Source organism: Ostrea edulis, chromosome 2 (assembly GCF_947568905.1).
Source record: "Ostrea edulis chromosome 2, xbOstEdul1.1, whole genome shotgun sequence".
NCBI lineage: Eukaryota > Metazoa > Mollusca > Bivalvia > Ostreida > Ostreidae > Ostrea > Ostrea edulis.
The window spans coordinates 45,667,075-45,681,186 of NC_079165.1; the positions used below are offsets into that span (position 1 = coordinate 45,667,075).

At 35.3% G+C, this 14,112-nt stretch overlaps 1 protein-coding gene across 2 annotated transcripts in view; it reads left to right on the forward strand.

Moving 5' to 3' along the window:
• LOC125681483 (NEDD4-binding protein 2-like) overlaps positions 1–14,112 on the forward strand; it is a 42,670-nt gene that overhangs the window by 2,259 nt on the left and 26,299 nt on the right. For both annotated transcript variants that reach the window (XM_056154188.1, XM_056154189.1), the window contains exons 2-6: positions 1,188–3,018; positions 7,567–7,682; positions 10,357–10,445; positions 11,114–11,190; positions 13,655–13,765. In XM_056154188.1, the coding sequence (XP_056010163.1) occupies positions 1,188–3,018; positions 7,567–7,682; positions 10,357–10,445; positions 11,114–11,190; positions 13,655–13,765 (2,224 nt within the window). The remainder of the gene's footprint in view (positions 1–1,187; positions 3,019–7,566; positions 7,683–10,356; positions 10,446–11,113; positions 11,191–13,654; positions 13,766–14,112) is intronic.

Genomic DNA, 14,112 nt, shown 5'->3' on the forward strand with positions numbered 1-14,112 from the left:
TTTTTTAGAAAACTGTCACTTTATTGCAATTCTTTGAATTACTAAACAACTCTAGACTAGATCTATATATGTGTAGCCTATATGTTGCATTCTAACCTACACCCTCCCCCCACCCCCTGGGACGTTAATTGTAATGTAGATAATTGTATGAATTACACATCCTTCTGCTTTCCCTTGGTCATTTTTTGAAATGATTCAATTTGAAGGATGTTATTGACAGAACACATCACACAGTTGTCTGTCACCCTGTTTTACTTTTTTAGCACATCAGTGGCAGCCAATTTCAATGCCACAATTTGGAAAAGTGGTTATCACTTACAAAACATCCAATTATCATCTATATTTACACATAATGGATTAAAAAAAAATCTCGAACTTTAGTTTTGAGCTTTTTTTTATTTGAGAAGTCAAAATTTTAGTAAAATCTCAGATTTGATTAAGTACAAGTTTTTGTTTTAGTTTTTTTTTTCTTCTTCAAGAAATCCAGGTCAGAATGAATTTCATATAGTAGCTTGAATTTTTAGTTTTGGTCACATTCCCAAGAATCCGTAGGCCCAAAGTCGCATGAAATTTGCACTCACATGTCACAATATAAAAGGGGTGGTAAGAGTCAGAGAAATCTTGGATTAATATTTAACTGGCATTTATTTACTGGCGATTTGTTTTGTATAGAATTTAACCTCCACTTTGCTGAATGATTAAAGTTCCTTTAAAGACAAAACTGATGCCGGAAAACCCAAAAATTTAAGAATGTTTTTTTTTTTCTTTGCTGACCTGTTCAAGAAATTAGGGTCGGGGGATCAAAAGTAGTATTGGTTGGGTTACCAGAAACACAGAATTTTTTTGGCCTAACTAAGTATTATATGTAAATTTGAAACTTTTCAATTTCAAACATCATTGTGCATCCTCTACTTTCCTCAGATTTCTCAGGTGTGTTATTCCTCCTTAAAAATGTTTCCTTAACTATTGAACATTAAACTGAGTGGATACTGAATAAATAAATAGTAAGGATAAAGAGAGAAGCCTCTACCAAAATTATGAAATTTTTGGCCAGATCAGGCTTCCAAACAATGAAAAATGCTTCCCTTGCAAGCTGTAGGAAAATTCCTGTAATCACCTACTATACATATGGATCATATAGTGTCATATTATATATTTATATCACATGATATTATGTTCTTTTCCAGTGGAAAAAGCCATTGATACATTGTGCAACATGTGTGGAAGCCCGATTGATGCAACCAAGAAAAATAGCAAGTTAGCAGAAATAGCCAGAGATGTCTTGTGTCTTGATAAGAAGAATAAGTCTTCCCAACAACAGTCAACACAAAATCTTATGCCCTCAGAATTTCCAGCACTGGGCTCACCACAGAAGTCTGAAAGACCACATTCATCAACGAGAGAAAAAACTCCAACTCGTGCAGACGCACAATGGTCAGATAATAAATCTCCACTTATGAGTCCACAAAAAGTCAAGTCTTCAAACAGTTTTAAATTTGACAATAAATGTAGTCAAGATAATGAATACATTCAATCGGCAAACTCATCATTGTATAATTTGGGAACATCAGCTGGTATTAAAACCTCATTAGAAACTAGCCCAAGGCATGTAGGTGTAATTGGTGAAAAGCTAAACAGAAAATCTAGAGATAATTCTCTATCACCTGGCAACTATACAAGTCCATTGGAACAATCCAAAGTTGAGAAAAATGTTAAAAGTTTAAAACGAATTACAAACTCTGGATTTTCAGACTCTCGATTAGGACGAAAAAAACCTGGCGATAAATATCATGAGGTTCTTGGCGATAGCTTCCCATCATTTCATGATTTTAACAGCAGTGATGATATAGAACTACATTCATCACAACTCACTCCTAAAAAATCATCCAAATTACAGTCTTCACATAATTCTTTAGATGATATTGATGACAATTTTGAAGAAGAACTGGATTTTAATTCATCTTCAAAGAAAGTATCTACTCCATCCATAGTGCCACAATTTTCTGAGGGCATTGGACATTCAATTCTTGCTGGTGCTCTCAATTTGACTACTTCTGTGGACAATGGGATACCAACTCCAAGGGAAGAAAAATTTAATGTCTTCGGTGCAAAACAGTTATCAACTCAAATATCAACTCAAATATCCCCCTCAATGGGCAAAAGTGCAGCACCTGTATCTTGTTTGTGGCCACAAACTGGATATGAAAGAAGAAAGCAGAGTCTAGATGTTCATGAAAGTAGCTACATGTCTAACTTTCTTCCGTCCTCTACACCTGGGACATCAAGATATTCATTTGCAAATAAAAGTGCCTTCAATTCAAGACATGACTCCGGAGACTTTGATATCGACAGTTTATTAAAGGAAGGGACAAGTGGCAATCTGAATGGAGGGAGTCAAATCAAAGATACTTCAAACCAGTCAAAAGAGCTTGCAAATGCTTCACAAGACAGTTGTGATCTGTTAAATGTAGAAAGCGATGAAGCAATAGAGCGGCCAAAGTCCACAGAAATGCAGTTACCAGTTGTATCATTCGAACTCTCTGTCACTGCAAAAGAATTTGTTCCAAGATTGCAGAAAGAAGATGATATTGAACAAGCTGATGAGCAGACAGAAAGCTGGCAACCTTATTTTGTGATGCCAAAAATGGGAAAACCTCCAGTGGATGGAGCAATGCCCATTCCACAACCTCGAATTCCTGATCAGTTTGTACCAGGGTTTCGACAACCAAGAGCTCCATTTGCAATGCCATTACACCCACCTTGGTTGCCTAGAGGAGGAAGGGGTCCCCCGCCAAGGGGAAGGCAACGTTGGATGCAGTTTCCCAATTTTCCTGAACCAAGAGGAGGTCCACCCTTTCTACCACCAGGGGGAGTACTGCCTGTTCAGAGGAGTAGCAAATCTTCCACAGAGTTAAATGAGAAGGAGATAGAAAGAGTAAAGGAAAAGATTACCACTGGTGCTATAATGTTGATTGTTTTGAGAGGACTCCCAGGAAGTGGAAAATCTACATTAGCAAAGTAAGCCAGTGTATTCTCTTTTTAGCTCATCTGAGACATAAGCTAAAACATGCTTTTCTGATCAAAATTTGTCTATCACATCGTCTTTGTGAATTTTACAAAGTGTTTAGATTTCATCTCTAGAATCACTTGGACAATTTCAACTAAACATGACAAAAGTAGCTTAATTTATTTTTGACTAATAACTTAGGCTTACTTTGCGTATAAATTTTTGATTGTGAAATATTGTGGACTGAATTAATTCTAGTTCTCTATATTTTTTATAGAGCGAGATTCATATAATTTAAGGGCCCATGGATACTATTTGAAATGGAAATTTTTCAAATTTTATTTTTCCATTTGTAATGTTTAGAGTACTTAACTTAGGTATTGCTAATGGTCAGCAAAAATTTTAATGTCGGATATCAAAGTACATGGGAAATACAGAGCTCACAATTCTTTGTTATGTAAACAAGGCTCATGCCATGTTTTTGTTTACATAGGTTAAATATACTAGTAAAAATTTCATTTGAAGCAGATTTTATCAATTTATAAGTTAATTCTGAACACAATTTGATAGTTTCTAGTGTTTGGCACAACTCTTTAGGTCACCTGAATCATTCAGGTGACCTATTGCTATCTGTTTTTGTCCGTCGTCGTGCGTTAACATTTGAACATTTTCAGCTTCTTCTCTGAAACCCCTGAACCAATTTCAACCAATTTTGGCATATAGCATCTGTGGGTGGAGGGGAACAAAAATTGTGAAATTCGTGGTCCCTGCCCCCCTGGGGCCTGAGGGGTGGGGCAAAAACCATCAAAATGAGTGTAATTTTAAAAAATCTTCTTCTTTACTCCTGGACATCAAGAAGCCAAACTGTGGGCATAATTATAATGAGCGTTGAGCCCTCTACCAAAATTGTGAAATTCATGGCCCCTGGGGCAGGGGTTCTTGTGTTAGGGTGGGGCTCTATTGGTCATATAGTGAAAATGTAGAAATTCTTTGAAAATCTTCTTATATTGGTTTTATCTAAGGAGTAAATAACCCTTTTCTTTATGATGTCTCAGACCTAGGTTTTTTAAAAAGGATTATTGATTGAACATAAAAATGACACATGTACTTCATGACCACATAGCTATTCAATGTTTCTTCCATCCAAAAGTAAAATTCTTATATTTAAACACAAACCTAATTCAAACATTGGAAGGTTGTTACATGATACTCAGGTGACCTATAAGGCCCCTGGGCCTCTTGTTTTGTTTTTAAAGTGCTATTTTCTATTAAGCAATCTATATGTAAACAAAAACATGGCATGAGCTTTGAATTATGAGTATTGTATCTCACTTGTAACTCAACAACTGATATTCAAATTTTGGTTGACCATTTTAAGCATTGTAAACAATAAAAATGGAAAAATAAAATTAGAAAATTTTCAGCTCAAATCGTGTCCATGCCCCTTAAGACATACAGTTTGTAATGGAGTTCATCAGATTCACTGCAAGAGATAGAAATTATGATATTTACTGGTATTGAAAAATAACATTCACCCAATTGTACAAAAATATCCAATAATGAAGTTTTTGACTTTTTATTAGGTCACCTGACAGCGATTTTTATCCTTATATGACTGGTACCGATAAACGGTACCATTCCCATGCCAAAAACCGTTGATTTTTCCCAATTTTGAGACAAAAAATTCCCAACTTACTTGCCAAAAAATAGACCGCTGACATCGTTATCTACTTAGTCTGAAACGTTGTACAAGTTAACTAAAATGTTCACTTCCAGTATTAAATCGAAAGTACAGATCATGGCAGTGCGCGTGTTTTGTAGAGCTACGACGATTCTAAAACAAGCCTACAGCGATACCTTATGTCTCACAACAGCAAATATTACCGTGAAAAGTTTGTAAAGAGATGAATACTTCTTGTTTTGTTCTCTTTTTCTTTTCTTTTACTTAAAATCATTTGCTGAAACATTTGTAGAAAATTCCCAATTTGTTCGATTTTGACACTATTTTTCCCAATGGAATGGGTACCGGTACCAGTACCAGTGGGTAGAAAAAAATCGCTGCCTGAGTAAACTCCGGTGACCTATTGTAATTGGTTTTCGTCCGTCGTGCGTTAACAATTGAACATTTTTAACTTCTTCTTAATAACTACCAGTCCAATTCTTTTCAAATTTGGTATGAAGCATCATTGGGACAAGGGGGACATAAATTGTAAATTTCTGGACTCCAGCACCCCTTGGACCCTAGGGGTGGGGCAAAAACTGCCCAAAATTTACCAATTTTCAAAAATCTTCTTCTCAAGAACCACACACATGTAAGAAAAACTAAATGCATAGTGATGTAGAGCGGGAAGGCCTCTACCAAAATTGTAAATTTCATGATCCCCGGGGCAGGGGTTCTGACCCCAGGGCAGGGCAAATCTTGTTATATAGTGTTTATGTGTAAAACACTTAAATTACATCTTCTTTAATGCTATTGATACTAAATTGAAAGTAAATAGATATTTAGAAAGAAGAGGTAGCCCTTTACCAAAATCGTAAATTTGATTATTCCAGGGGTAGGGGTTTTGGTATCAAGGTGGGGCCAAAATGGTCAGTTATTAAGTGTGTGAACAATAGACATTTTTAACTTCTTCTTGATAACTATCATTCCAATTCTTTTCAGATTTGGTATGAAACATCTTTGGAAGAAGGGGAACATAAATTGTAAATTTCAGGATTCCTGCACCCCTGGGGCCTTAGGGGCAGGGCAAAAACTGCCCAAAAATGAAAATTTTTCAAAAATCTTTTTCTCAAGAACCACACACATGTAAGAAAAACTAAATGCATAGTAATGTAGAGCAGGAAAGCCTCTACCAAAATTGTAAATTTCATGATCCCCGGGGTAGGGGTTCTGACCCCAGGACGGGGCCAAACTTGATATATAGTGTTTATGTGTAAAACACTTAATTAACATTTTCTTTAGTTCTATGGATACTAAATTGAAAGTAAATAGATATTTAGAAAGAACAGGTAGTCCTTTCCCAAAATTGTAAATTTGATGATCCCAGGGGTAGGGGTTTTGGTATCAGGGTGGGGCCAAATGGTCAGTTATTTAGTGTGTGAACAATAGACATTTTTAACTTCTTCTTGATAACTATCATTCCAATTCTTTTCAGATTTGGTATGAAACATCTTTGGAAGAAGGGGAACATAAATTGTAAATTTCAGGATTCCTGGGGCCTTAGGGGCAGGGCAAAAACTGCCCCCAAATGACCAATTTACAAAAATCTTCTTCTCAAGGACCACACACGTGTAAGAAAAACTAAATGCATAGTGATGTAGAACAGGAAGACCTCTACCAAAATTATAAATTTCATGATCCCCGGGGTAGGGGTTCTGACCCCAGGGCAGGGCCTAACTTGTTATATAGTGTTTATGTGTAAAACACTTAAATAACATTTTCTTTAGTGCTTTTGATACTAAATTGAAACTAAATGGACAGAGCAGGTAGTCTTTTACCAAAATTGATACTGTATAAAATCTAAATGCATGCTTAGGAATATGAGAAAAGGATTTACAAAAAATGGTGAAATTCACAACCCAGGGTTATGACTTTAAGATGAGTCCAAATTAGTCATATCTTTTGATGTTTTAATGCTAATATGTACACCTATTATTTAAAGCCTTTCATCAGTGTATGCACTTTTGAGGGCAGTGAAGTTTTAAGAACACATCTTGTTTTATACTGTTGCTGAACATTAGAATTTAGCTTAGATATTTAGAACAGGAAATTTTTTCTAGATTTCATAGCCCATGGAAGTAGTGATACTTTTTCACTAGTATTCAGGTGACCAATAAGGCCTGTGGGCCTCTTGTTCAAACACACAAGAGATTTTAGACATCATAATTCAACAGAAACGCGGATATAAAGTTCATAATGTTAAAGACTATATTTATTTTTATATATGTTTCATTGTTCAGAATTTGTATGTGAGATTGTTCCTCACACGGCAATAGAACTTGAGACTGAGGATACAGATGCGACAAAGACATCTTCATTGATGTGTTTTGAATATTGAATTATTAAAATGCGAAACGCAATTCTATTTTCTTATATATTTTTTTATTAAGGAGGTGTGCTACACCAGAGAAATTTAACGTAGATGAAAAGTGGAGGATATGTACAACAATATTTTGAAGTTGAAAATTTTCAAATTTACTTTATTTTGTCAAAAAATACAGTTTTAGTGGAAGGTAATCTGAAAAAAAATTAAAACCCCTGCTGGACTTGAACCTCCGACCTACAGGTCAGCAGTCGGTATTCTAACCTACTGAGCTACTCAGCTAGGTATTTAAATCGTAAAGGAAAAGCCAAATATTGCTGATATCGATTTTTTCATCCATGTTTTTAAAGGAAGTCAGCCATTATGATGATGTAGAGTACTACCTTAATTAAATATTTAATTTTATTAGGCATAAACTGTTGCTATCAAGATTATTCATGCAGAATATTATGCAAACAGATTGACTTGGATGATAATGATAATTTTTTAATTGAACTTACATATATACACTTTTAGAGAACTGGTTGGAGATGGAGTAATTTTAAGTACAGATGATTACTTCATGGAGAATGGAATGTACAACTATGATGTCAGCAAACTTGCGGATGCTCATGACTGGAGTCAAAAAAGAGGTATATATTCAAATTTGAATAGCTGGTAAATTAATCTATTAAGATGTACAGATGTTTGTATATGAGGTGGGGGCCACATATTTGGTTTACAATGGAATCACCATGTTAATAAAAATCTTTTGTTTATAAATTATCTCTTATTTTTATTGAATAATATTTCTCTTAAAGTTGTTGAAATGTTAATAACATGTGAGCTTTGGATCTGTTAGTAGGGTCTTCTGCCTTCAATGGAAAAACCTCTTGTGACTCTATTTATGTCCCTTGCTTTAGTGAAAGCAAATTTGAGGTCTTTCCATCTGCAGTCCTTGGTTTGCTCATTATATATTAAATATGGTACCATTTGAGATTTCACATGAAGGCTCCCAGATGATATTTCAATACTTTAATAACATGAATATTGTGTAAAACTTAGGAGGACCCTATTTATTTTTGGGGTCAGGTCACATATTGTAAAATTTTACTAAGCTATAGCAATGAAACTTAACATGAAGAGTTTCTATCACAAGAGGATGACGCCTTTTTTTTTTTTTTCTTTTTTTTTTTTGGCATTTTGGAGGATTTTTTAAAAATATTATGCAACCCACGATGAAAATGGTGGATTGATTGGAGGGTTGGGGGGTATACTGGAATTAGTTTGTGTGTCTGCCTCACCATCTTATGAACCAAAAGGCCAATTTCAACCAAACTTATCACAAAGCATCATTTGGTAAAGGGTCAAGAGAGATAATTAAGAAACAATGTAAATAGGATAGGATTTTTTTTTTTAAATTCCTCCCAACTACCACTGAACCTGTAATGCTGGAACTTGTATGGAATTTCCTGGTATGATGAAGATTCAAGTTAGTTCAAAGATTTCAGAATTAATATTTTTATCCATTCCAGGGTTTGTTTTTGATAGAATTTTTTTCATAGGAAAGCTAGATTATAATAAGCATTTAGTTGACAATTACTCTTTGTTAAAATGGCGAAATGCTTGCCAACCACACTGTTGACGATGACAATAAACAAATGTTCCCACCAGGAAGGGAAATATTTAATGATTAGAGCTCAGAATAGTAAGGCAATATCTCTGAACTTTGAATCAAATCATGAAGGATCCAGTGATTGGCCTAAGGGCTGCAAATTAAAATTCATTAGGTGGCCTAATTGATTGCATATGAAAAACACTGGTGCATGCTGTATTCCAAATCAGTTCTCAAAATCTCTCAATGGCATAGTAATATATATATGTATGGCTAATAAAAGCATCTATTTTGAACAAAAACAAGAGAAACCTAATAAAATTACATTAGATTACCACTTTTAGTGTAAAGAATTATACAAGGAAGAATTACAATAACAATAACAAGACAATAATTATTTAATCATCAACATTTCACATTCATGTTCCTGCTTCAGGTTAAAAAGTGTTTAAAATAATTAAATACTGCTGTTATTACTTTTAAAATATTTGATATAGAGCAATTTTCATTGAATTCAATTTTTGGTCACAAAATTACAGCTAATGCCCCTTTAAGATCTTTATAGCTGTGATATCATGTAGTAACAATCAAGCTGATGTCAAATTGCCAGTCATGTGATGATTTCATGGGAGCATATGAGGATAATATAACAATCCAAAGATGTAAACAAAGAATATGGATTGCTCACATACTGTGGTTTCTGATTTGTTAAGACAAATTTGACTTCTCTTGATTAGTAGCATGCATATATGTAGGTCACCCTGTAAGATACAAATATACACCAATACAATTGATGCGTTCTTGTGACTGTGATGAGCAGCAGCACCCATTGAATAAGTTGTTATTAATTTTCTGCTGAGATATTCTGATATTGTGACAGTTACCTTTGTACTATAACTTCATTGTTTTAAGTCGTATATCTTAGCATTCAGGGTATATTAATGCTTGTATGGTACCAGTGTAAAAATTCGTAGACAAGTGAATATTGATTTGTACATGTCCGACATTCATTGTTAGGATGTTCAGCTCAGTGATAAGATAGTGTAGAGCCCTGACATTCATTGTTAGAATGTTCAGCTCATTGATAAGATAGTGTAGAACCCTGACATTCATTGTTAGGATGTTCAGCTCAGTGATAAGATAGTGTAGAACCCTGACATTCATTGTTAGGATGTTCAGCTCAGTGATAAGATAATGTAGAGCCCTGACATTCATTGTTAGGATGTTCAGCTCAGTGATAAGATAGTGTAGAACCCTGACATTCATTGTTAGGATGTTCAGCTCAGTGATAAGATAATGTAGAGCCCTGACGTTCATTGTTAGGATGTTCAGCTCAGTAATAAGATAGTGTAGAACCCTGGCATTCATTGTTAGGATGTTCAGCTCAGTGATAAGATAGTGTAGAACCCTGACATTCATTGTTAGGATGTTCAGCTCAGTGATATTATAGTGTAGAACCCTGACATTCATTGTTAGGATGTTCAGCTCAGTGATAAGATAGTGTAGAACCCTGACATTCATTGTTAGGATGTTCAGCTCAGTGATAAGATAGTGTAGAACCCTGACATACATTGTTAGGATGTTCAGCTCAGTGATAAGATAATGTAGAGCTCTGGCATTCATTGTTAGGATGTTCAGCATAGTGATGATGTCCTGGTTTTAATATTAGAAATTTGATCAGCAACATAAACCGATAAATTTCTCTGTTACAGCTGCAGCAGCAATGGAGGAGAGGAGAACCCCTGTAATTATAGACAACACTAACACTCAAGCCTGGGAATTCAAACCATACCTGAAACTAGTAAACAAGAATTTTGTACATTTTATTAATTTCCTTTTTATTATTTTTGCAGATAATGCATATTTATTATATGTTGTCTGTTTATAGTTGTTACTGATCAGAGCATCTAAGAAATGCGTACATCTCTCAGATCTTGTATATGGTAGTATATTTCTAGCACCTTCATCACATTTGGTCAGCATAAATGGTTATCTCAAAAAGTCAAATTTATAAACACAATTTTGTAATTTTTATGCTATTGTATCATCCATAATCAATAATCAGTCTGTCATCTGTCATAACTCTGCACAAAGCATCTTAAGGTAAATGGGATTCAAGTTTGTTCAAATGAAGGGCCACATTAAGGTAATGATTGACCAAAAAATTGAATATATTTTTAGTACAGATTATTGATAAATGTATTCTTCTCGAAAACCGCTGTAATAAATTTAGTCATATCACACTTAGCTTACTACAAATTCTCTAAAACTAGACTATGGGAAGTTTTTTTCAAGTGTAATTTCACAGCTATCATTGCTCTTCATATTTTCACTTTTATTCAATCGATGGTAAGCTAATTAACAAATTAAATCCAATTATCAGTATATAAAGTTTCTGTGAAGCACTTACCAATAACTGAAATGAATGGTTCAACAGGGATTTTATGTTTTGTTTTGGTTAATTTCCAGGGGAAGGCATTTTCATATGAAATGGAAATATTGGAGCCAAATACACCATGGAAATATTCTGTTAAGGAGTTGACAAGGTATGATGAAGACAGATTGTTTTATACATTGCAATATATGCACTCTTTCCCCCTGAGGAAACTATTGGTTGTTTGATGATTATTTTTATTTTGGTCATCAGTAGCAGCTGTGGATTTAGCAGCCACTTTTCTCTGTCTGTCTGTCTGTCTGTCCATCAATGTTCTGTGCGATCACATAGTCATCAACCTAATATTTTTGATTTATTTTGAATTATCTCTTTATCTATCTGGTAAACGCAATCAAACAAATTGAATACTTTAATAATACACCGGTTTCAAGATACACCTGAGTTATTTCCCTTTGGAGAACTCTCGTATATAGTGAGGCGCGAAACAATTTGTTTACATGCGGGAGTGTATCAGTAAATTGTGTTGTAAGCAGAGTCCACTGTATCAGTAAACAGAGTCCACTGTATCAGTAAATTGTGTTGTAAACAGTCCACTATATCAATAAACAAAGTCCACTGTATCAGTAAATTGTGTTGTAAACAGAGTCCACTTTATCAATAAATTGTGTTGTAAACAGAGTCCACTTTATCAATAAATTGTGTTGTAAACAGTCCACTATATCAATAAACAAAGTCCACTGTATCAGTAAATTGTGTTGTAAACAGAGTCCATGGTATCAATAAACAGAGTCCACTGTATAAGTAAATTGTGTTGTATCAGTAAGAGTCCACTGTATCAGTAAACAGAGTCCACTGTATCAGTAAGAGTCCACTGTGTCAGTAAACAGTCCACGGTACCAGTAAACAGAGTCCACTGTATCAGTAAACAGTCCACTGTATCAGTAAACAGAGTCCACTGTATCAGTAAGAGTCCACTGTATCAGTAAGCAGTCCACAGTACCAGTAAACAGAGTCCACTGTATCAGTAAACAGAGTCCACTGTATCAGTAAGAGTCCACTGTATCAGTAAACAGTCCACGGTACCAGTAAACAGAGTCCACTGTATCAGTAAACAGTCCACTGTATCAGTAAACAGAGTCCACTGTATCAGTAAACAGAGTCCACTGTATCAGTAAACAGTCCACTGTATCAGTAAACAGTCCACTGTATCAGTAAACAGAGTCCACTGTATCAGTAAACAGAGTCCACTGTATCAGTAAACAGAGTCCACGGTATCAATAAACAGAGTCCACTGTATCAGTAAACAGTCCACGGTACCAGTAAACAGAGTCCACTGTATCAATAAACAGAGTCCACTGTATCAGTAAACAGAGTCCACTGTATCAGTAAACAGTCCACGGTATCAGTAAACAGAGTCCACGGTATCAATAAACAGAGTCCACTGTATCAGTAAACAGTCCACGGTATCAGTAAACAGAGTCCACTATATCAGTAAACAGTCCACTGTATCAGTAAACAGAGTCCACGGTATCAATAAACAGTCCACTATATCAATAAACAAAGTCCACTGTATCAGTAAATTGTGTTGTAAACAGAGTCCACGGTATCAATAAACAGAGTCCACTGTATAAGTAAATTGTGTTGTATCAGTAAGAGTCCACTGTATCAGTAAACAGAGTCCACTGTATCAGTAAGAGTCCACTGTATCAGTAAACAGTCCACTGTATCAGTAAACAGAGTCCACTGTATCAGTAAGAGTCCACTGTATCAGTAAACAGTCCACAGTACCAGTAAACAGAGTCCACTGTATCAGTAAACAGTCCACTGTATCAGTAAACAGAGTCCACTGTATCAGTAAGAGTCCACTGTATCAGTAAACAGTCCACGGTACCAGTAAACAGAGTCCACTGTATCAGTAAACAGTCCACTGTATCAGTAAACAGAGTCCACTGTATCAGTAAACAGTCCACTGTATCAGTAAACAGTCCACTGTATCAGTAAACAGAGTCCACTGTATCAGTAAACAGAGTCCACGGTATCAATAAACAGAGTCCACGGTATCAATAAACAGAGTCCACGGTATCAATAAACAGAGTCCACTGTATCAGTAAACAGTCCACTGTATCAGTAAACAGTCCACTGTATCAGTAAACAGAGTCCACTGTATCAGTAAACAGTCCACTGTATCAGTAAACAGTCCACTGTATCAGTAAACAGAGTCCACTGTATCAGTAAACAGAGTCCACTGTATCAGTAAACAGTCCACTGTATCAGTAAACAGAGTCCACTGTACCAGTAAACAGAGTCCACGGTATCAGTAAACAGAGTCCACTGTATCAGTAAACAGTCCACTATATCAGTAAACAGTCCACGGTATCAGTAAACAGAGTCCACTGTATCAGTAAACAGTCCACGGTATCAGTAAACAGAGTCCACTGTATCAGTAAACAGAGTCCACTATATCAATAAACAGAATCCACTGTATCAGTAAACAGAGTCCACTGTATCAGTAAATTGTGTTGGAGTATATGTGTGCTCTATGTTTCCCATCAAAAAACTAACATTTGATTTTGGGGGGTAGAAAATAGTCACTCACATATTAGTTCTTTTCTTAGGAGAAATGATCATGGCGTACGAAAGGAACATATCCAGAAGATGAAAGAGAGATTCCAAAAAGATTTAACTGTAGAACATGTCTTAGGTTTACCTTTGAAGAAAAGTAAAATGTAAGTTTTTTCATACATCATTGATACAGTAACTCACTCCCTCATGCATGTATGTGTTTAGTGGTTTGGCCTTGTGTACAAAAATTAGGCAGCATTTTTACGTCCCATAATGGAAGATATGGGGGAATATAGTTTTTGGTGTGTCTGTCTGTCTGTCTACAGAAACTCTAACCTTGGCCATACCTTTCACATGCATGGTGATAGGGCTTTCTTATTCCACATGTATATTCCTTGTGACTAAACCTATCTTTTGGTACCAAATTTGTTGACTTTGTGATCTTTACCTTGGGATTTGACCTTCTTTTGAAAAATTTTAACCTTGGCCATAACTTTTGAATGGTAGGTGA